Here is a 22881-nt window from a genome sequence, read left to right on the forward strand (position 1 = left end):
ATGCTGGCTGCTTATAACAAATAGAGAAAAGTGCCCGGTGTTTGGTGCGTCTCAGAGAGTACTGGGTTAGCCACACTTCATGTTGTTTTTAATAACACTTTGCATTTCCATCAGCTATATGTGGAATAGAAATTGTATTTATATATCACCTTTTATTATCTGTAAAGTAAGACTGATTTACAGTGGAAAACAAAAAAATTGAAAATATAGGCATAAACAGAAAAAGAAACAAATATGAGGCAACATAAAAATAGGCGTGAGTGAAAAGTAAAATCTGAATTAATAAAGCAGAATACGTCAAACATGTTACACGGCAATAAAAGCCACAAAGAAATGCAGTACGTGTCTGCATACAGCGACGCACACACACGCACACGCACGCACGCACGCACACACACACACACACAGCGATTAGCTACAGGTGTGGGAGAATATGGAAGTTTTTGAGAGTAACAGTTGTCATGGACTTTGAATCATCAAGCAGCTTGTTCCAGAGAACAGGATCAGCGTGACTGAAGACGGCCTCGTCAGAATAATTCTCACAGATTGACTTCTGTACGTTTATTTTACAGGTGTCAACAGGTTATCATCAAAGAGTGTTGGATATGTATTTAGAGGCCAAAAATTAAAGCCAAGCATATTTAATACATGCGTTTTTATGAGTTTTTGAGACTTCTCTTTTACCCTCAAAAAACGATATAAATTGCATGATAGATTTTTAATGACTAAATTGTAAATGTGATACAAATTAAAACTCATATATGCAGATTAAAAATAATATATCTTTTATATATTTTGCTTAAAGGTTCAACAAACACTCCATTATCAAATAATTAAAGATTTCTGGCAGTTATTTCATGTTGCAGGTTTTAAAGGGTTAATAAATACTGAAGGTCCAAGTCAAAACAACTGAAATGGTTTAAAATATGTGTCAGTTAGAAAGATTGTTTTCCTTGTTCTTGTTCTTGCTAAGATTTAAGGGGGAAAAGGACATATTCTGATTTTATAGGGTTAAGGTTTGGATGTAATGACCTTGCAGGGATAAAAAAAACTGTAAAGAAATTGAAACCCTAGCTTATTAGAGTGTTAGGAGGAGTAAATGATGCTCAGTTATTCCCTCCAGTTTGCACTCCCATGTATTGTCTCATTTTCATGACCCTGGATTTATTCGACTTGGATTAAGGATTTCTACCAGGACCGTTTTTTTGTAACTTTTGTAAATGTCAACCCTACAACACCACAATTAATGTCTCCTGGAAAGATTGTCTGAAACTGTGTGATATTATTCATGTTTCCTTTTTTTATTCAACCATATCCATCTCTCCTCCTCCCTAACCCTCTCTATTACAGCCAGGCTTTCAGCTATAAACAGTTCTAGGAGACCACATACCTGCACTCCTTACTGCTGTTAGGGTTAATTAGGTATTGATTTGATCAGGACCAGGCAAGGGGCCTTATTCTAAAGGCTTTGGTCACAATGAATTATTAATGTTCATACAGAACTATATATAGTGTGCATCCAGTGGTCACAAGAAAGTCAAGCGTTGGTTCCTCTGTGCTGCTTAACCCAATCCCTGTTTGCTCCCCTCTCTGCTTCCTGCTCAGATTGATTGCACTACTTCCTTCAGGGTCATGTTCATTTTTTTTCCTTTTGGCTGTTGGAAATTTGAGAGATGTTGTTTCTTTACACGTTTGGGTGTGCTTTGATTTGACAAGCACACCCTGAGTGAATTTTTTAGTTGCTTCATTGCTCTTGACAAATACAAAGCAGCGCTGTGAGAGCACCGAGAGGCAGACTTTTACCAATCTGATGTTGATGGTGTTTTCCTAAGAGATATATCCACACAATATTTTTTTTTTAAAAAGGTCCAAATCTGGTTAACGCCAAGCAGAAACATCAGTGAATGAATGCCAAAACTGCAGTTCATCTAATAACCCAAAGTGAGCCTCCTTTCAGCCTTGAGGAAGTCTGTCTGTTACGAACAAAAGCTTTGGTCTCTGCAGAGTTTCCAGCCTTCATAATAACTTGCAGCTAACGAAGCTTGCTAGCATTAGTTGATTAGCATCTTCTAGTCTAAATATGGCAGCTTTTAGCTCCAAGATTCCAAAATGGTGGCAGGCATTATGTGGCTACATCCATCTATTATATAGAGTGTGGGGTTATCATATTTTCTGTCCGCTTTCATTAACTCGTAAACATACCATAAAATGCCAAAGCTTTAATTAAAAAAATAATGGCTCCTAGTGTAAAGTTGCCGAGCATGTATGTCTACATCATCCACTTCTTCTTTATCGTTAAAGTGCTGTGTGTGTTATACCCTGCATGTGCAGCAGCTTCACCGTGATTCACTGCATCGGTCATTTGTTCACATATTTGCCACAATTGCTCGTCATGTGCACCGAAATGCACACCGTTCAGCTTGATGTCTGCTGATTCTGTGCATGTGTGCATTTTTGTGTATGTGCCTCAGTTTTGGTCATGCTCCTCTCAGCTGTGCTGCTGTACAGTGAAGTGAAATGAAGTGGCACAGTGGAGATTTTAAAGATTTGTGTGCGAGAGAAAGAGGAAGAGAGTTTATATTCACATGTATTTTTGCATAACACAATGACACAGTCCCGGATGCCATAGTGTGTGTGTGTGTGTCTGTGTGTGTGGTCTCTTTCTACTAAGTCATGTGTGACTGCTTTTGGACCAGCAGTGTGTGTGTTCACTAACTGACCTACATTTCTGGAGCTTTTTGCCAGTGGCTCAAGAGACTTTGTCACCGTTATCTCATCTAGCCAATCACAGCCCCTAATCTCATTTTGCCCAATCGCATCCCCAATCTCATGTGTCCAATCATGGCTTTGGCCTTCGGGGGAGTCATCTTCTACTCTACCCGGGCTTCTGTCAGAGAAGCGTTTGCGGCTGACTGTACCTTTTAAACACTCACCATCTTATGGGCCAAATAGAGCAGCAGCTCAGTAATTTTGACTTTCAGTGCTGATTTCTCATGCAGCGCTGCAACCCTAATTATATCCCCCCAGCTTGAAAGGAGAGCTGTGTTTCTGCACACATTGCCAGCTGGAGAGGAAGGAGAAAAAATTGAAGCTTTTGAAAATTCTTTGAAGCTTCTGTTTTTTTGTTATCAAAGCCGTCTTTGTTGGTTGCATGAATTTTGCATGTGCAGGTTTAAGGGAACTGTGATGTGCGGGTGTGTGGTAAGCTGGGTAGGTGGATGTGTTTTCATACAACATGTTTTGCAAAATATAAAAAAGTGCCCATCACAATAGGTTTAATCAATACCATCCATGTGAATAGCAACTATAAAATACTAACTTCATTAAAAATATTAACTTAAAAATTGAACACATTTGGTTTGATGCTACTTGAATTGTTTCTAATCTAGTGCTGTAATCTATATAGATTATATAAAGTAGCTGTGTATTTATCGATAAGGGAGGACCTGTTAAATAGATGATGCTGGAGTTGTTGCAGTAGTTATCATGTTATTTAATTTTAAACTCAACCTGAGCTGGATTTTGCCAGACAAACGTCCTGAGTAATATTTCTGTATGTGTTGTTGTGTCACCACATGGCAGATGTTTCTGGAAATTAAAACATACGCACAAGTTCATTTGTATCTGGCTGTAGGCCAACACAAGCCTGGAGAGTAAGGGACAGATAATGAGGGATTTCTTTCTGTATCTCTTTCACAAACACACACCATTTCACATACTTTTTTCAGTGTTCCTGCACGTCTAAGCGCATAATCAGTAATGTGCTCATTGTTTTAAAACCAAGCGTATAAAGTCAAATTTTCATGGTGAAAATGAAAAAAAAAAGGGACTTGAAAAGCATCTGGAAATAAATACAGTGTTTGATAGATACACCGTCAGATTAAAGCTGACCGCTATTGTTGCGGTCACAGTTTGAAACCAGTGTGCTCAGATAGTCTAGAAGTTGAAAACCAGCTGTCTCGTGTCGTGTATTAATTACGGCAAAACAAAAATAAGAGCAAAATCAAACCAGATCCATTCCAACTGCGTTTCTTCCACATTGGATTGAAACCTATAAAATGCAGCTGCAATCCTTGAATCTTTGACCTCTTTCCTATATTGGTTGCTTATAGTGTTGGTGCTGTGGGAGCTGAAGTGTTGCTGCTGACTGTAATGATTTTATAACAGAAATACATTTCCATGCAGGCTCTGGTTTTTCAGTCTCTGCTATTCCTGCGAGTAAAGAAGCATGGCCTCACACTGTCATCTTCAGCACCGAGCGAAGTGCCCACACTTGAACTGTGTTCGTGTGTGAGTGCATGCAGCGTCCTGCACGCACCCCTCCAACCCTTCCATCCCCTGCTCAAAATGCACACACATTTAAACACACATATGTCTTTGTCTCCGTTTCTCTCCGTCTGCCTCTGTTTCCATTTAGTGGAGGATGGGTTGGGGGGAGGAAAGAGAGAAGAAAGGTGGAGGTGGTGGTGGGGGGTGGTCAGGTTGAAAATTACAATACGTATTTATGGGTTTTTTTGTGTGCTGTTGCTTGGCAACACCACATCGGGGGTATTTACAGTTAATAAAAAGTGAGTGACATTAGCTTGGTGTATTAGAGGTAAATCGCTCATTTGCTTTAAGAGCTAGAAAGAAAGTGTGTGTGTTTGAGTGTGTGTGTCTTTTCTTTTTATTGTGTGTGTATATGTAATAAGTGCTCACTGAGCCTTATCTTTGTAGATATTTAACTCTTTGTGTGACCGAAAGGCCTTTGTTTTTGTGCTCTAACATCATTCTGTGTGTGTGCGTATACAAATATATTTTCATATTTGTGTGCACACATAAAATAATATATTGCTAAATCTTTACATTTTCATTTAAATAGTTTTTTTTCCCACATTTATTATTATATCGCTTTTTCTTTCTTTTGTGCATCAGCAGAAATCTATCCCAGGAGAAAAGCACGTTGTCATCACATTTCCTCCTTAAAAGAACGATTGTTTTATTCCACGCAGCTGTATTTTTGGTCGCTGCCATTAGTTGTTTCGATGGGAACTGTGTCAGCTGGCATTAACGTCACATCTTGTCTGTCTTTCACAGGCTTTGAAAGCATCTTGGAAGGCTTGTTTGGGCCGGGACTAGTCAAAGACATCACCCTTTTCCAAGGTAAACATGCAAAACAAACAAATCAGCATTTGCAAATACAACTGTATACAAACGCACCGACCATAGTTAGCAACGCAAATGGCAGTCTGTCCTACCGAGTCTTTGGCAGCTGACGTACCAAGTAACACACACGTGATGAAACTGTGAGGGGAAAAAATGGGAACTTTAATAAAATGAAATAAACAAAACAACAAAATGGATATTTATTGAGAGAAAAATAAAATAAATCTTTTTTATCAGTGACAATGTTGTTTGGAAGGACTAAAGTCATTTTCATCTTGTGCTCTGGAGAGCTTTTATATATTTCTGTTTTTAAAAAAAACAATAGACATGTACATACAGCAGGAGCTCAGCTCTCAATTTAGCTTAGTGTTATTCAGCGTGAGAGACACTGTGGACCTTCAATAAATATATACTGACATGACAATGAGCGACACAGCATCTCCCCATTGATCTGACTTTAAAACATTTATTGCCTACAGAAGTGACGCTGCTGCAGAAAGCATTTAGAATACAAAACAATATGATTAATTCATACAATAGCCTTTAATTTATACAGGCCAGATGTCACTAAACAGAGCTGGAGAAGGACAAAAACTGGCAGCCTGGACCAGCTGAGCTTGATGGTTTCTCTGGTAATGAGGCTCTCACTGCTCTCTAATGGTCTGATGCTAGAAGAGCTGGTAAACGGCTAAATACAGTGCAAAAAAATAGTGACTTAAATGCATCTGCTACGACTGCATTCACGGTGAGAGCACGAGCAGCAGAAACAGGGCTCGGTCTGAATCACACAGCTGATGTCACAGATCAGCACCACCCTGCAGATGTGTCTTCATGCTGACTTGAATGTGGATCTGCACATCTGTATTAAAATATAAAAATAATATTATGGTGTATGCAGTCATTCCTCTTTTTCATAAAATCCAACATGCCAGGTCTTTTGACCTTTACTTGAACCTTTATGAGATTTTTCTTCTGTCATCTTAGATGCTTTTAGTTGTAGAATATTCAAATATTCGCCTCTTCAAATTTTGTTAGAAGATTTAGCTATTGTTTATATCCCTTCGGCACAATCTCTTTTTCCCAAATGAATCCATCAAAAAAAAGGAGAGTAGAAAAACTACAGACACAAGAACAGCCCTCCCTCTTTGCTGTGCTTATTTGGTGAGTGATTAGCAAGGCCTCAGAGAGTTCCAGAGAGCAGCGCAGCATCTTCTGTTGCTTTTTCCCTGAGTGATCACTTTGCATATAAATATAGCCCAAGTTACAGCAGAGCCATTGTCTTTATCTCTTATGTATGTTGATTTTTTTATTCACATGTATTACTACCAGCTGAGCATCATTTAAAGGCCACAGTCTACATGAATGTATTTCTCACCATGTCTGTCCCTTTATGTCCTGATGTCTGCTTATAATAATAAAGCACCATGTCACATAGCTCACATAATCTAAAACCAGTTACTTGAATGATCAGAACTACAGTAGAGCCCCTTTGGGATCTGGTAATATTGGATATTTGCATCACGGATGAGCAACCAATAGATCTGCAGATCTGTGTCATGCTGTCAAGTCAAGGTGGACCAAAACATCTGAGGAATCTTTCCGGCACCTTGTCGAATCTATGCCACAAAGAATTAGATGCCATTTTATTAGGTATGCTTTACTAGCACTAGGTTTGACCACCTTTTTCCTTCAGACCTGCCTTGAGTGTACAGGTGTTGAACTCCAGGCCTCGAGGGCCGGTATCCTGCAGCCTTTAGATGTGTCCTTGATCCATCACAGCTGATTTAAATGGCTAAATTACCTCCTCAACATGTCTTGAAGTTCTCCAGAGGCCTGGTAATGAACTAATCATTTGATTCAGGTCTGTTGACCCAGGGTGATATCTAAAACCTGCAGGCCACCGGCCCTCGAGGCCTGGAGTTTGACACCCCTGCTTTAGTGGAAGAAGCGTTAAACAATCACAGTGTACACATTTTCCAGCGCTCAATCATATGCTGGTTCCCCAGTCTGTCATCCAAACTGGTGAACCCCAGTGCATATGTAAATTTATGAAGTATATTTGTGGTTGCACAGCATTGTCTGTGTGATGACTGCTTTCATTCACATTCTGAAACTCAGGATGCCATAAACACAGGTGGTGTGTTTGCATTCAGGTATTCTATCATCTGTGCCTCTTCCCCCATGCACAACACTCACAGTACTTATAGGAATTACAAAATTAGTTTTTACATCAGCAAAACCCAATTGTTACATGTTCTCATAAATATCACGTGACTAAAGCGAAGGAAGGCTGCCCGGCTCACTCTCTCACATGCACTCTCAGAAAAAACAAGGTCAACATGGCGTTCTGGTGTCATGTGACCCATCCCCCACCAACTTAGAGCATTTTTGGAATATTTCGGGCATGTCATTTTCAATCATGCGTTACACTCGTGCGCAGACATACACACATATATACATTGTCTCCCAAGTAAAGGTGGCACATGAGGCAGCAGTGAAGCCTCCCTCACGTAAAAACACAAACGCCTAGCAAAAGTTAATCTTTGTGACTTGAAGAGGAAAAAAAACCCAAACAAAATGCTGTCTCATGAATTCTTTTCCCTCAAAGGGCCCTCACCCTCCTTTGTGTTTCCCAGACTTTCTGTTTAAAGCTGAAGTCAGCCAGCTCTCAATTTAGAGTTATATATTTACTGATTTGAGTCCTGTGGGCGCAGAAAACTTTCTCAGCCTGCGATCAAAATGTCAGAAATGTTAAAGGTCTGTTTAAGAAAGAAGGCGCTGCTACGTGATTCAGAGCAAGTGAAGCTGAAGTCTGATGATTGCAATAGTTGCCGGTAGCTTCCATGTTTTTTTCCTGTTTTTTGGTCAGTGGTTCGCTGTAATCTTGTCCACAAAACCAAACATATAAACATAATTATGCAGGGTGCTGAGGGGCATACACTAAGATATGCAAAGATATACAAGCTCACGTTAAACAGCATAGATGTACATTACAGAGAAATCACATCTGCGGTAGCTTGGAAACCGTGTATCTCTTAATCTCAAAGAAACCTGCATTTTCTCAGTTGTCACGTTTACGAAAGCAGGCTGCTCACGCTCAGGTATGCTGAGCTGATTATGTGCATGTAAACAAGCCGAGAGCTGAGCAGGGCCCCCCACACACACACACACACACACACACACACACACACACACACACACACACACACACACACACACACTGAAAGCTTCCTCTAAACTGTGCCAGTATCGCCTTTGTGTTTACTACTTGCACACACTCACAAATACCTTGAATACTGTTAGGGTGGGGTGGGGGTTAAGCTAGCTGTGGGACTGGAGCTTAATTGGCGCATTCCCAGGGATACTGTAAGTGGCACAACCATGGGGTTCAAGCACAGCTCACCTTTGACCTTATTCATTCCCGTCCCGGAGACAGAGATGCACAAAGAAAACGAGAGAGTAGTAACTGAATCGTCTGCACGTCTCGCAGGAAAATGATGGGAAGCTGGAGATTTCAGGCACATATCTGCACACACACTTTAAAAAAGGGGAAAACTAGCAGACCCTATTTATAGGATTTGAACAGGTTCTTCTTAAAGAAGCATGCTGGTGTTCCTCCTGACCGGATCTTACTTGTGTGTCTTACTCTGCTGTAGGGTGTGATCGCGAGGTGAAGCAGATTAAACTGTTAGCCAGAGGGGACAGAAAAGCAGCGGTTGGGATTTAGTTACTCTTTAACTCCAAATCCTATTGGTTATATTTTCATCTTCAGATATTTCATTTTTGGCAGCCTGTTGTCTTGTTCAGTACAGCGCAGCGTGAAAATCCATTTTTAAACCTTCTTTGTAATCGATTACACCGAGGCATCAAGTGCAAAGGGAGTGCTTTGCGTCGCCTCAAAACAAATAATATAGCTTTTACAAAACTGATTGCAGACTTGATGTTCACTGTAAGGGATTATACAACTCAAACAAATTGGATTATTGATTTTCTAATCTTACAAAGTAATGGAAGGTCATGGTATGGCACAAAGAAACAAACAAAAACTCCTGGAATGTCATCTGCTTGTCACTTGCCATTGCCCGCCTGCCCTCGTGTGCTCTGTTTTGCCCTGCTTTGTTTTTCAGTTATTGTCAAACTATAAATGTGAAAAAAATACAAGTTAATAATATATTCACATTTATAGCTCAAATATTATTGTTTTTCATGTTTGGGATTATTAAATTCCTTGTTCAGAACAAAGGTATCCTGTAAATATCCATATAAATATAAAGATTTTCCTTTCTTTCTTTTATTATTCTTTTCATGCTCATAAATGGCAAACAAGGAAAAAGAAAAAAAAAGATAGAAAGTTAAAGGCATGGATGGACACAGTTGCCGATATTAGCTTGTTGCAGAAACATCTATTCCCAGCACGTATGCCAGCTCACAGTCGACACAAAGAAGGAAATTGAAATAAATACGATTCCTTTAATCAAATTGACCTTACTGTGAATAAAATGTAGATTATCTGTATCAGCAGTGTAAAGAGTGCAAGGATGAGTGGAAATGCATGCAAGCCATAAACCCAACAAATGGAGAAGAGAGATGGATTGTGCAAACCCGGCCCTCTGATAAAGCAGTCACTGGAGCGGTGCCAGGTGTGGCTCCCCTATGGACCCACCTCTGCTACTCTGCCCTCCTCCCACACAGAAACACGAACAAACAGAGTGGGGAGGGGTCATCACAGTAACAAGACGGGACAGGGTAGAATTGCTGAACATGGCTTCAGGTCATGTACAAATGGTTTCTTTATTATGTCAGAGTGGACTGTATATATTTACATTTCTGTATGTGTTAAATGCAGCAGTAAAGATGAGCATCAACATATTTTTTTAATATTCTACTGTTTTTTGATTTGTTTTTGTTTTTAAATGTTGCTCTTCATTTGGACCTAAATAAATCAGGTGGTTCAATCCTGCTATTTTTCTAAAATTGCAAAAGATGAAGGTTTTTTTCTTTCTTTAAGGACAATACTGCACAATAAAGGAAATTACATAAAAACAGAGATTTTACTGCTTTATGTCTTGAAATGACTGGGTAATAGTGACGCGAGAAGAAAAAACCCCAAATGAATCAAGAACAAGAAATATCGAGTTGTTTGATGAGACCGAGGGCATTCCTATACATATGGAAACAAATGCATTAAAGCAAAGCAGTTTGTGCTACAGATATATCACAGCAGAACTGCAGGCATCCCTGTGTGATGTTAAAATGAACATCATACACCTTACATTTATCAGATTTTCACAGTTTAAGGAATAAATTCTCACGGCGTAACACTTTGTGAAGCACTTTCACCTGAGATTCAGCGTGTTTGCTTAGTTGCTGAAAAGGTGTCATTTTGGAGATGGGAAGTTTTGAATTGGCACACACTTCATGTTCACAGGATGTTCTGATATTGTTCTGTCTCTCTGTGGAGCTGACTCGTCCCTCCTTTTCCCTCCTATATATATATATTGTTTTAAATGGAGGTGTAATACCATGGCAACAGCTCAGCTGTAGCCAGTGTCCTCAGCTCAGAAGGTGCTATGTTGGTAAAAATGTATTTCTGCTGCTGACATCATCTAAATCAATCATCATTTAATCATAAGAGGACAATCACAGGATTATTATTGATATGAGAAACCACTGATCAGAGGTTGTTGTTGTTTTTAATTGGATTATATGGAGCTTTTATGGTTTATGTCATACATGTTTAAAATTACAAAACTTGATATTTTGATTTCAGCTTCCACCTCTCCATCAGCCTGAGATGAGATCAGAACCACACACCCAGTAATATCTGCCCATTCTGTGCACAGAACAACAAAACAACAACAACAAAAAGTAAAACTAGTCAAGCCTCCAACAGCAAATAATTAATTATAAATGTTAAGTGAAAAGTAATAGTAACATGCAGCTAATTTGTTCTGTATAAATATAAGAGTGTTTACACACGTCGCCATTTTTGCAACCAGAATTTTCTGTAAACATAAATTTTTGTGCTGACACATTTGCATTTATAGTAGAGAAATGCATTATATTTCTATACAAGTGTAGAAATATATCTTTAGCTGCTCAGATTTGCTTTAAATGTGATTTTGTGGTTCTCTTAATTGCCCACAATGCTCGTGTGTATTTGATCAGTTACATTCTCTTTTGAAATGTGAATTTAGAGCAGAGTAAAACACCTGCAGAGGCAGAGAGTCTGTCAGGATTTTTGGCTTAATGATTGGAAGCTCATAAAACTACAGGGAGACACCAGTGAACTTTGTCATCCAGAAAAACACATTTAAGAGAAATCAGTTTTGGAAATTGGACATTCTTTGTGAAGACGGCTTCAGGGCGTGAATCTCTCAAACTGACCCAGATATATGCACAAAGACGTCCACGCTGCTTTTGGAGGTTTAAGGCAATAATGTGCCTGATACCTGATTGAGCTTATCTGTCAGTCACAGGTGTGGTTCATTTTTACACGGCATGCTTGTGGACTGAATCGCTGGAATTTAGTCAGTCACTGTAATTAAAAGTGAATCACTTTATTGCTGTTGTTGATCTGGGTGGTGGTCCCTGAGCTGTCAGTCTCTCTCGGCTTATCAGTCTGGATTTCTCCCTCGATTCATATACACCTCGCTAATGATCTGCACCTGGATATTCAAACTGAATAATTGTAGTAGCGCCTCGCAAATCAAGTAAAACACACATTAAACCTTCACCACATTGTTTTGCTCTTTGTTTCTACTGTTACACTAACAGATTCTGCTCCCGGGTAGCACATCAGTCAACTTATGAGATCCTGAGCATTATGGGAGTTTGAGTTAGTCATTAATTGCATACTTTCTGTCATGCAGACTGCGAGCCAGAGGAGGTGTCTGACTGGTCCTTTGATGAAAACTGTCTCTTCTGCTGCTTAAGACGTGAGAAAGTCAAGGTAGGTGCAGTTCAGTCTCCCTTTTAGATAAGACCCTCTCATTCTAATTACATGGCTGTGATTTCACAACTCTTCAGAAGCTGCTGGGTGGTATCACTTTTACCTCACAACACGAAGGTGCCTGATGTAAATGGAGCAGGGGTTTTTTTTATATAATATGGAGTTACATTAGGTTTTGTTTTCACCTGAATAAACTAATGTTAGCTTTTTAGCAGCACACTCGATTGAACAATTTGTTTCAAAGAATAAGCAGACTACAGAATATGGGGGGTGATGGGTGGGGGCTACATTTTATAATGTGTAACTGTGTAATTGTGCTGTGGCATAGCTGGGTTTATTTATTTCATACTTTGAGTGCAAAGGAAAACATTTTTTTAAGTTTTTATTTGTTTTCATAGATGTGGTTACTGGGAATTAACCACATTAATTATTAGTTAGGAGAGCAAGATACAAATAGATAACTTAATACCCACCCTTTCTCTTCCACATATCCAGTTAAGAGTCAAAGGGATGCTGGAGACTATCCCAGCAGTCATAGTGTGAGAGGCAGGATACATCCTGGACAGGTGTTATAGAGCTAGACGGCTACATTTACACATGGGGGTTAGGTCACCAAGTAACCTAACCCCATGCATTTCTTCGGACTGTGGGAGGAAGCCAGAGTACCTGTAGAGAACCCCAACTCACTGGGTTTCAACCCAGGGTCTTCTTGCTGTGAGGCAAACCACACCACCATCCCTGCACCCAACTTAATAATTGCAGCTTTTGTCCAAAGGAAAAAAACGTTTACATTTTTAAACGGCCCTCAATATAAGATGTGTATTAGAACACACTTTTATTATCTAAGGCTTACAAATAAGATGTAAAGGCCTTGAATAATGTATAACAACATGTTCCACTGAATGCGTGCTGTGAGTGTGGAGAAGGGGAATGTTTCACTGCAGTGTTGTACAAATTTAAAAAAAATAAAACATGATGTGCGTTTCAATTAGCTATTTCCTCGCTAACATTGTCGCTAACAGAGGTGAATACTGCTCTCTGCCTGATACAGCACTTATGTTACTTTCATGAAGCAGCTCATTTTCTTTGTCCACGTGTTCTGTATTTTAGTTCACTGCCAGTTTTAAGTTTTCTATTGAAAAATACCACATCTTTGTCTCTCTCCTCCTCCTGGTGCACTACTTGTTATTTGTGTTGTTTAACCATCCGTGGTCTTGACCCCAATTTAGCCTATAAAAGGACTGTGACATAATGATTTGGAGGTGAGTGAGTGAGTGTGTGTGTGTGGAAGGAGGAGGAGAATGCTGACATGATTGTAAATTAGTTGGTCTCCCACAGTAGCCTAGATGCTGGTACACCCTCACAGTTTCTTAGCCCAACAAAAAGCATCCTGAACAGAATAATAATGAGTTTATTGGACAAGCTTCTATTTAATATATACAAATGCAAGCATGTGTTCATCGTGCTTCTGCTCATTCTGCTGTGCAGAAGGCCTTCGTGTTTTGCGGCCATTCATTGTTACCGCCCTCCGCTGCACTTAAAAATGAGGAACAAAAAGAGCAAGGATGCTACGGGGCCCTCAACAGTCTCTGGATGATTCCAAATGGGCTCCCTTGTTGCATGTGGCCTCCGCTCTCTTATCACCACAGTCGCCATTATAAACACCGTAGGGGGTGATGTGGATGAAAAGAAAAATTCTTTTTTAAATATCAGAAGAAAGTAGAAACGACTTGTTAGTCTGGAGGCTGTAATAAGAGATGAGTCACATATGTTGTGTTAATTAACATATCAATATTATCATATGCTTTTGAATGCATTTCTATGAGGGCAGTTGATTGGGGGAGGGACACTGAAGCCTAAAATATGCACAATAATTTATAAGAAATCATCTTATAGCTTTAATGCCTGTCACAGTGTTCATTAGCAGACTTTTTGTCTTTTCATTTGTTTTTGTTCGTTTTATTTTATTTTTTTTGTTCGTATTTAGCTCAGGGTAAGTACTTTTTGGGATGTTGACCTAATGTATATGTGGACACATGTATGAAAGAAAGGTATGTGAGAATAAACAAGGAAGGGAAGGAAGTTAGGAGGGGGCGTCCTTCTGTCAGACATACATTGTTGCTTGTTTTTCAACTTGACCCTGGTCCGACCCCCAGGGTCGACCATCTGTCTGCTAAAAACATCCCCATTTTTCCACCACTCACTACCATCTCCGAGCCCCCATTGGCCTCTGCCTTTCTCTGCGCATGAAGCCATGTAGCAGTAGCTAACAGTAGCTGTGTTGCCAGAGCTCACTTGTGCATGTAATAGCATAATCACAGATAAGATATGAATAAAAAAACTGAAGCAGTTATCGGAGTAAAATCAATTACACAAAACCTTGCAGGGTTTCCAGAAGGTTTATTTTTTCCACCATATTTTCTAAATACTCAATAACTGTTAGCCGCTCACATAATGCAAACCATGGCACCTCAATTACATTCGTCTTCTACGCTCAAATACAGGTTTTTATTAATATGTTAGGGTTTCAAGTGCTCTCCCTGTCTCGCCATTATTACCCTCTGCTTGTTTGCAAGATGCCAGAGGAGCTTCAGTGGGCGGGAACCATCGATTCATTGATCTGAAGCCATGCAAACCACCAGCAGAAAGAGAGCTGAGGGGTTAAAATAAAGAGAACAGAGACTGGAGAAAGCTTTTCTCATCTAAGTTCCTTTGTTTCCTACCACTCATGCACACAGACGCATACATGCACTCAAATTTCCTCTCTATTGTACTGTAAGGATCTAAAGGCCTCGATATCCTGGAAAAGTTAGTGGTTTGGATTAAAGAGAGCCTCCCTTCAGTCAGACTGGGGAAAACAGTGTTTGTAGATCACATGCAAGATTAGAAATTAGTTTGCTCTCAGTTACAACTAAATGGGGTCAAGCACATGTGATCTGTTTGTGAGAATACACCAATTAACTGATAAATTCTGAAGCAACAGTCACCTCAAGGTGCGTTATATTGTAAGGTAGACCCTACAATAATACATAAAGACAAAAACCCAACAATCATACGACCCCCTATGAGCAAGCACTTTGGCAAGAGTGGGAAGGAAAAACTCCCTTTTAATAGGAAGAAACCTCCAGCAGAACCAGGCTGAGGGAGGGGCAGGGCCATCTGCTGGGACCGGTTGGGGTGAGAGAAGGAAGACAGGATGAAGACATGCTGTGGAAGAGAGACAGAGACTAATAACAAGTATGATTCAAGGGAGAGAGGTCTATTAACACACAGTGAGTGAGAAAGGTGACTGAAGAAGAAATACTCAGTGCGATGTAGATGCTACATGATGGTGATTTAACAGCCACACAGTAACATAGCCACTCTTAAATTAAAGCAAAATTATTTGCAAACATGTTGTAATCTGAGAGTGACGACAGTCACTCCCAAGTCAACCACGGTTGTTTGTTGTTTCGATTGCCTTGGTCACCCAGCATTTAAAGCTACCACACGCTCAACCACTTGCAGTCATTTGTCAAATAAGAAAAATTTGATGCAATCACCCAGCAACCACTGAATTTTTAAATCCTAATTTTACTCCACAGCGGCTGAGCCATTAGTAGTAGTAGTGAGTGAGTGAGTGGGGAAGTGAAGACGTGTCCTGCCACCACTTCTCCCTGTAGTGTTATGTTATTGTCATCTTAATAAAAACGTGTGTGTGTGTGTGTGTGTGTGTGTGTGTGTGTGTGTGTGTGTGTGTGTGTGTGTGTGTGTGTGTGTATGGCTTGCCCTGCAATATTTTCAGTAGTCAATAAGACTAGGAAAATGCAATATAAATGCATACTATGCTTGCCAAGATAAATAAAAAAGGCCAACGTATGGAGAAGTCTGCTTGTCCCCGCTGTGCAACCCATCTTCTGTTGACACAGAACTGTCGGAGAATTGTCGACATTGAGAGCTGGACATGTTTAAACAATCATAATGAAAAAATGCTAGTGGCATAATGTGGTGGTAGTGTGAGGGTATTAGTTTCTTTCACACCAAACCTTTACTCACTCGTTGGTCTCTGCGTGTTTGTCTGTGTAGGAGCACAGCGTGGAGAACGGTGGAGGCAGCCACGTGCTGTCGGAGTGTGAAGACTTCAAACAGGAGCAGTCTCGGATCAGCCGACTGGAGAGACAGGCTCAAGACTTCCTCAATGCTGTGTTCCACAGAAAAGGTACGACATACATACCCTTCATTAGTCATTTCTTCATCAGTCATTATTCATTTATTAAATTCAGTCTAGACATGGATATCCAGAGTAATTTAACATGGGTCTATTTTAGAATTAATATGATACTTTTCCTATATATTTTTATTTAAATTTTCTTTTTTCTGTCATCAATATATGTTACATTGCTGGTTGTTTGTATTAAACATGTTTCAAATAATGATGTTTTAGCTTATATGAAAGTAGTCCATAAATGCATGCTTTAAAACTCTATTTTAGATCATTTTATTCTACTTTTGAGTCGTCATGATGTAATTGATGCCCTTAGTATTGTCCTCTCAAATTCATAAGTTTTGCTGTGAGAACATAAGCTTTAACTGCATGCTTTTTAAACATATTTCTAAGGGGTAGCCAATCAGAGTAAAGTTGGCTTAAATGACAAACTGAGAGTCTGCATCAAGGCCCAGTGTAGTAGAAAAATAAAGAATGTTTGCGTGATGGTTCAAGGCAATGTTAGTCTTTACCCTGTAACACAGAAAGTTGGTCAGTTACCCACTGGTTGCAATACCAAGTTGTATGTAACTCTTTTCCTCAAATGGAAAATAATTTATTCATAAATAGCTAAACTATGTCTTTTGCATTCTGTAGCTCAGCTTTGGGAACTAAAATAAATAGCTCTTGTAGAAATTATCCATCATGCTCAGCATTAGGACTTGAATTGGAGAGGACACAAGTCTATGTTTGGGAGCAATGTGTAATGCCTGAGTGTCATTGATGACATGACAGTACAGCTGGAATAAAAAGGGGCCAGGGATTGATCCCAGAGGGATCCCAGATGTAACTTTGTCAGAGTTTCACATTTGGGACAAAGACATTTCTGCCTTGCAGGTAGACCCTAAACCGGTTGAGAAATGGGCCAGAGAGGCTGACCCACTTTTTCGACCTGTGCTAACAGTGCCATGGTTATTGTGAGAGGCCATGCAGGAAGCTCTGTACAGTGTTACTTTACACATTGGTGTTACAGTGAGAAACTAGTACTGAATTTAGGACGTTGGATACTTTCAAAATAAGATAGGTGAACTCATTAGTGCTGATTGCCACATACATACACCCCTAAGAAAAAGTATCACTATAACAGTCATAACAAAAATGCATGAATTTAGCAATGGACTTTTCACATGGACTTTTGGGGATTCATCTGAATTTGATGTGGTTTTACAATACAGTAGTCCTTCGCTATAACGCGGTTCACCTTTCGCGGCTTCGCTGTTTCTATTAGTTTTTTTGTGCAATTTTGCATGCTTTTTTTTGTTTGTTTGGGTTTTTTACATCACATTGTGTTCTGCGTCCTGATTGGCTGTAGACCACTGTCAATCAGTCTCCTTCGTGCCGTGTCTCCTGTACAGTACAGAATGCGTTCAGCTTGTCTAATCGATCACTAGCAGTGTGACTCTGAAGTACTGTACTGTATGTTTGTAAGTTTTCTCCCAACAAACACAACAATGGCCACGAAATGTTTTGCACCGTCAAAGGCACCTGCGGTAGCACCCAAAAGGCAGAGGAAGATGCTAACCATCGCACACAAAAAGTTGTTCTTCTGGACATGCTAAAGGAAGGTAGAAGTTAACATATTTTTCGGATTATAAGGCGCATTAAGCGAAACAAAACAGTCAGATAAATCAAACTTTACTCAACTCATTCTTCTTGCTTCCTCTGCTTCCGTACCATTGATTCATTAATGTTAAATTCTCTGGCAGCTGCTCTATTCCCATGTTCTTGACCCGAAAACAGGGTTTGATCTTTGGTTTCATTCTACAAGAGAAAAGTGTGAAAATGTTCATGCCTGTCTGAGAAAAGTGTATACAGTGTATAGTGAGAGGTTTGACAGCCTTAAAATATCTATACAGTGGTCCCTTGTTTATCATGGTAGCTACGTTCTAAAAGTAACATGCCCGTGTTACAGCAAAATGCCAGAGTAACGAAATAAGCTGGCTCTGATTGGCTGAGCCTACAATGCCTTCCAAATCATGTGACAACCCCTTAGCTTCCGTACTTGCGCTTTGCTGTTCCACTTGAACGACGTATTGTTGTTCTAGTTAGCAGCCTATAGCCTATCGTTCAGCATCGCCTCAGTCAAAACGCGCGATGGGTGCTTCGACTTACGAAAATTTTCGACTTGCAAAAGACCCTCGGGAACGAATTAATTTCGTAAGTCGGGGTTCCACTGTATTATAGATCCTGAGACTGATTATTCTTTAGGCCATTTAGGATTCATCTCTGTCGTCCATGACACTGATTATTAAGCATGGGAGGAGTTCATATAGTCTTTATCACTTTTTTTATTGCACATCTGTTGTATAGTAGCCATATAACAAATGTGAGTAAATTAGTTTTGAATGTAAGTCTGTGTCAAATAAGCTTTTTGAATCACCCAATAATAACAGTAGTTTGCATGATATCAACCATCATAGCCGGTAACACTTGGGATAAAAGTGCAAGATTAAATCCAATTTTTCTTGTGACGTTTAAAATAATTCGTTTCACTCAAAGGGTAATGAAAAGGAAAGAACCCTACGTGTCAAAAAGGTTCAAAAGTAACACTGATGTTTGTTTGGGAGTACTGCTCAGACTGCTGACTTTGCTAAAATGTAAGAATCCACTTGATGACCTTTACACTAAGGCAGATGCAGTGGGATGAAAAACTATCCAAAATGTCGAGGTGCTCGATAGTTGAGGAGTTCAAGCGCTTCGGTTAATCTCAGAAAAGTCACAGCGCAAACTTTCACGTACAAAGAACACAGCTTTATGAGGAGTGAATATGTATTTTTTCTAAAAACAGATCTCAAGTATTTAGCATTTAAAAGGTTAAATATTCTTTGTTCACACTTCAAAGGAGACAGCGCAGATCATATTTTTCACAGATAATAAAATTAATGCAGCCTTTTTGTTGTCAAATCTTTGTCAACACGATGCCAAATATTTGAGGTGTGACACTTGATACTGCAGTGTGAACGCAGAGTTGCTGCTGCTTAAATAGAATATCTGTTAAAATGTTTTGTGCTTTTTGTTACCTTTGAGAGCTTCTATTCTCCATTATCTGACACATGTTAAGCCGGACTCCTCTGTCATTTCCTGTAAAAGGCACTGTTGCAAGAATCCCTGTTTCTTACATTTTCAATTTGACTCTTTCCTCACATCTGATTTAAGTCACTTATTATGCATTAGGGCATATCTGGCATTATGTATGCGCTATTATTCCCCTGTTCCCATTGAGCTAAATGTTCGCCCCAGCACCAGTCTTACAGGTTTAATGTCAAACCAGAAGTGGACATGATTTCATCAATACTTGGACTACCTCCATCAAATTAACTGATCCATATCTGCGGAGCGCTTTGGTCACGCAGTTAGTCTCTCAGTCCAATCAGAGACTTTCTTATTTCTTCACTCTTTCTCTCTCTCTCTACAAAACAGGAATTACTGCTGTAGTGCTGTTGTCTTACACTTTCTTTAAACTCTGTTCACTGCCCGGTGCTATTGTGTCTTCAGTTGTGAATGGAGTCACGCTGAATGATCTGCTAATAATTAACTGAAGCATCGAGCCATTGGATAAACAATTTGGACCCACATCACATGGCCAAAAATTCCTTCAGCACTTCCTAGTTTGACTCCCAGCTGGCCGGCCCTTTGCTCCACGTTTTCCCTCTGCTGCAGCTGTCAGAAATAATAATATCTATATTCAATTGTAACTTAAATTTTTTTTAGTTGACCAAAAATTCTTAAAACAAGTTGAACCAAGCATTGAAGTCGAGCCGTGATTTTACATTTAAGTTGGCTGTTCACCTGTCGGGGACTCCAGATGACCGTTACTATATAGCCGGTATATTTCTATGATGGACTTAAGTGCTCGTTTTAATTAATGTGCATTTCCCCTATAACATAAAAAAACATGAAGAAACTGTAGACAACAAGCTTCAAGCTTGCCTCAAGCTGCTTAGTATTGTAAGGTAAAGACCCTAAAATGATCAGCTTTCAGTCAGTACAATCACCTTCTACTGAATATCTGCATATTTGCTGAATTGCCATAAATCCCCTTTTTATTAAGAAGACATCATGTTCTGTCCTGAGGCAGGTGGATGCTTTGTGACGGAGGTGAACTGAGTCTGGTGGAGACTGTAGCTGTTGTATTTTTAATTTTTTTTCCAGGAGGAAGGAAACAGATGTTTGTCAAGTCAGTGCCCAGCCTCAATCAATCTGGCTTCACTCACACAGGGAGAGATGCCTGTGGAGCTGCTATATTTAGACAGAAAAACAGTCCCACAGGCATAGGCATGATGTGGCGCACACACACACACACACACACACACACACACACACACACACACACACACACACACACAGTCATTCATACAGTAACAGATCCACAAGCACGGTTAGGCACAGAATCACTGATCTGACAGCGCCTGTGGTCATTTTGTATCATGAGAGAAAATGATGTTTAGCAACAACATGCAGCGCTCTGAGAGTGCAAACCTCCACCCGAGTAGCTTGCTCTCAGGGCAGTATGTACCTTTAAGGGATTAGTGTTGTGTTTGTAGATAGTTTCTTCTTTTTAAATGTACTTTAAGGAGTTTGTAGTGCAGGAAGGTTTTTTTTTAAGTTTTTTTATTTGCTCTGTTGAAATCAATGTAATACACTTAACCTAATTTTGTCTGTAATTATTGTTGTTATTTAAGTCTTTAGTCACAAAAATGTATTTTAAAAAAGTAATATAGTGTATACCATATAGTGTATACCTCTGTATACCATTATTATCACTTTGACCTTCAGATCAATCTGTTGATGTTGAAGGAGAGGTCAGAGGTCAGATGTGACATGATGTTTTAAGTCCTTATGCAGTACTTAATCTACGTTGACCATATACACCGCACACTAACTTCTAAAGCTTTTTGTCAACCAATCAAGAAGTTGACCTTGAAGCTCTTGGTGGATGTAAATGTTCACGGATCGTTACCATGAACCCACTCTCATGCCACTCCAACAATGTTTAGCATTTGCACTCCAAACTAGAACTTACACAGCAGAGCTGTATGTAAGAATGAAAATATGTTGAGTTAATTGACCTGGGCATTAGTCACGTTTAGGTAAACAGCTGTACAGTGGCTTCACTTATAAAGCCTTGCAGCTTGTATCAATATAAAAACCTAAGAATTAAAATGTAAGATCAAAGTGTTTACCAGAATGTTTGTTCTGTCAAAAACTGTTTTTAAAAAGCTAATATGGGTGTATCATCCTTTGCACTGAAGTAGTGGAGCCATGTTTGTAGTCTTTAGTGTATCAACAGCTGATAACCTCAGCTCACTGATATCTTTTACCAGAGCCCAACCAAGATGTCAGGGTGCAGCAATTGCTGCTCTTTTATTTGGATCACACAGTGCAGGGAGTTCAAAATCATCTTGTACAAATTAGGGTTAGATTTTGAAAAAGCAAATATCTGATGAATGGATGGCAATGGCTAGCAGCTGTTGTATACTGGTGCCTTTCTCAATAGGCAGGATTAGTAGTTGTGTATCTTGTATGTACGGTGCATGTGATTTCTGGATTATTTCAGCACAGCTTCAGGATTACATTTTTTGGGCTAATGTATTGTTTGAAGGATTTGGGCTCTGACTCAGTGGCATGCGTGAATTTATCTGCATAATAATATATACTTTTTGCTTATAAGGAGTAAGTAGAGCTGACTTATCTGGGACAATGCCAGATTAATGGATTTAATAACAAACGAGTGTTGTCATTGTCACTGCTTTGTTGAGTGTGTATTAACCAGCGAGATCAGTGACCAGTGTTTGATGTGGATTTGTTTGGTCACAGCAGGAGGTCACAGAAAGTTGGATTATGAAATCGTTGGGTTTTTTTCCCCCTAATTGCTCTTCTGATATTTGCTGGACTTTGAAACTGTCATTTTTCTTAATCAGTTTAATTTCATATAAAGTGTCAATTTACAGTGAAACTGCCCTCAAGATGCTTTATATTGAAACATAAAGACCCTGCAATATTAGAAAGAAACCGCTAGGCAATCAAATTAACCCCCTATGAGCAAGCATTGGGCGACAGTAGGGAAGAACTCCCTTTTAACAGAAGTCAGGACTTCTGACATGACCAGGCAGTAGCCGCCTTCCCTGGCTTGGTGTGGGGAAAAGCAAGATAGAAGAGGGCAAAGAGAAACAAGTGCAAAAACAAAACCTATGATAGAAACAAGACAAAATTTAATAATAAGCAGTACTGACATAAAAGTGGACAAGGAATGCCCAGTGCACCATGGGAAGTCCCCAGCACAACTAAGGGCCAATGAGCATTATCAAAAAGGAAAGTTTGAAGCCTAATCCCAAAAGTATCCAGGCTGCCAGGAGAGGAGGGAGAAGTGCTGTGTTGGGATAATGTGGAACTATTTGTTCTTTAAGATGTGACGGGACTGATCTCTCAGGACATTCAGTTCTAAATTTAACATGGAGCCAATGATGAGAAACTAATATGGTAGAAATATGACTTCTGTTTCTAGTTTCTTTCATTACCTGGATTTTTTTAGTTATTTATT

General features: G+C 39.6%; 1 protein-coding gene across 1 annotated transcript in view; it reads left to right on the forward strand.

Annotated features, from left to right (window-relative positions):
• lcor (ligand dependent nuclear receptor corepressor) overlaps positions 1 to 22881 on the forward strand; it is a 76186-nt gene that overhangs the window by 41015 nt on the left and 12290 nt on the right. Inside the window, exons 2-4 of the mRNA XM_085355545.1 lie at positions 5077 to 5142; positions 12018 to 12097; positions 16163 to 16295. Of these exons, the coding sequence (XP_085211671.1) occupies positions 5077 to 5142; positions 12018 to 12097; positions 16163 to 16295 (279 nt within the window). The remainder of the gene's footprint in view (positions 1 to 5076; positions 5143 to 12017; positions 12098 to 16162; positions 16296 to 22881) is intronic.

Source organism: Diplotaxodon limnothrissa, linkage group LG6, assembly GCF_057381915.1.
Source record: "Diplotaxodon limnothrissa isolate DT_005_m linkage group LG6, D_limnothrissa_male_GT1.1, whole genome shotgun sequence".
Lineage (NCBI taxonomy): Eukaryota > Metazoa > Chordata > Actinopteri > Cichliformes > Cichlidae > Diplotaxodon > Diplotaxodon limnothrissa.